At 38.2% G+C, this 2,005-nt stretch overlaps 1 protein-coding gene across 1 annotated transcript in view; it reads right to left on the bottom strand.

Annotated features, from left to right (window-relative positions):
* Nucleotides 1-2,005, bottom strand: part of LOC102206313 (long-chain fatty acid transport protein 1-like) — a 9,017-nt gene that overhangs the window by 2,836 nt on the left and 4,176 nt on the right. The window contains exons 8-9 of the mRNA XM_005743709.1: nt 158-267; nt 2-26 (exon numbers count right to left, since the gene is read on the bottom strand). Coding sequence (XP_005743766.1) covers nt 2-26; nt 158-267 — 135 coding nt within the window. The remainder of the gene's footprint in view (nt 1; nt 27-157; nt 268-2,005) is intronic.

The raw sequence follows: 2,005 nt of genomic DNA, 5'->3' as shown, positions 1-2,005 counted from the left end.
CAGATCTCTCCTATATACTGGATTACCTATGTGTGCGCACAGGTACAATTACACACTAAAACCGAATCGCAAGTCTTGTTTATAGAACTGGCTCAAGAAAATCAATAGGACATTTGGCCTGTGGCTAGGCACAGTTATTGCACCAGTGTGTACTCACAGTGCAGTTGTGTTTGACACAGTCATCCCAAAAGTGACTGGCTGAGAATTTCCTCCTGATTACAGCAGTCAAACCAAAGAGCAAACACTGGCCTAAACCCATGATGTTCCCTGTAAATATCCACATGAACACATGAGCACATACAACAAGGATTTCTGTGAAGCAAATATATACTTGTAAACTTGTTCTTTCTTTTACATATTGGCAGAAACAGTATCCCTCCTAGTCAACCATGCCAGCCATTTGAACAGTGTTAACACTTGAAAGCATGAAAGGTGAAAAGCTTTTCAAAAGACATTTAGACATTTATTAAAATTTCACTTATGAATATAGCTTGATTTTGCCTTGACAGTTACCAGTAGACCTCTTTTAGACCTCTCATTAAAAGAAAATTGCTCAGTGGGTAAACCTAAGTCCTTGATTTCGAATTATGTTGAAGTGAAAAACTTTGTAATAACCTAAAGATGATAACATTTGCCCTTTTTTACTTTTACTTTTGAACCAAGTTTAAAGAATTTAAATTTAAAGTTATTCTTGTTTGTAGTTTTTTTTAACCCATGATGCATTCTATGCTCCCCTGTCATCATGTTTACTGCTCACCTTCATGTTTCAGTCATATGTAGCCTATTTTGTTTACTTTCTTTTTCACACTGAAGATTAATTTTTTCGTGTTTCTTATTTCACTTTCTGCTTTTTGTTGCTAGCCTGTACCACCTGTACCTCTGCCTGCTTCCTGTCTTCTCTTGGTGTGCGTGTCTGTCCTATGTCAGTTTATTGTCACATTGTCTATTTGTTCAATGTTTTTTTTTTTATCCTATATAAAGCGTGTTGAGGCAGCTGTTGTTGGGGGTTTTGTTATGCTGTCGGAAACTGATTGCAAATAGTTGAGCCAACTGGTTGCCCAGAGATTGAGCATGCAACACCCTCAACTTCGGACAACCACTTCTGATTGCAAGACAATTCCACAGGTCAATTGGTGGGGCAACCTGCCTCTGAAAAACTGCCGTCCATCTGCAGTCACTTGCAGACAAATTGGGAAATGTTGCCAATAATCAGTCTCATTAACAAACACAAACAGATTGCTAACAGTGAGTCAGTCTCAGCTGATAAGCGGAGCTTGTCTGCAGCACATTTCATTGAACTGACTGCTGGCTGCTTTTGATCAAGGTTTTCAAGCATCTATGTCATTTTGCAGCTAATCGTTCTGTAGCAACTGAATCACTATTTCTCGAGGAATTTCTGAATTTCTGTTTGAAATCTTTGAGGTTCTGCTGGATTCTGAATAAGTTGTTCACATGACTTTGTCGCCAATGTGATGCTCCAAAGCTGCCAGAGTTAGTCCCTGACTGCAAGGCAGCCTTTCCAGAGGCAGTGAAATTGCAAGTTCATTGCACACAGTTGCAATAACTTTAGTCACGCTCCAGTCTCCAATCCACAGAAATTTTGGAAAGTAATCAAGTCTCTTTCCGCCAATAAAATGACTCAAACCTTCCCTAAATCTGTTGTGAAAGATTCAGTCTCAATTAATGATAAAACTGAAATTTTGAATTGTTTTAATGAACACTTTCTATCAGTGGGTTCCTTGTTTGCTTCTGCAGAAACCTTTTTAACAAATACTTGCCCAGAACTCTCTATGTTTTCTGGAGACCGTTTTAACTTTGTACCTTTTAGTGTTTATGAAGTGCATAAAGCTTTAAAGGCTTTGGATCACAGAAAACCTCCTGGTCCAGACTTGATGGAACCTTATTTTTTGAAGATGGCAGCTGATTTTATTGCAGAACCACTCTCAATTCTATTTAATTTTTCAATTAAAACCAAAGAAATTCCAGCGGTTTGGAAATCAGCTTT

Source organism: Pundamilia nyererei, unplaced genomic scaffold (genome assembly GCF_000239375.1).
Source record: "Pundamilia nyererei isolate P.nyererei 1_Seehausen unplaced genomic scaffold, PunNye1.0 scaffold00134, whole genome shotgun sequence".
Taxonomy (NCBI): domain Eukaryota; kingdom Metazoa; phylum Chordata; class Actinopteri; order Cichliformes; family Cichlidae; genus Pundamilia; species Pundamilia nyererei.
Note: the sequence above shows the minus strand (reverse complement) of the source record. Positions and strands in the feature narration are given on the sequence as shown.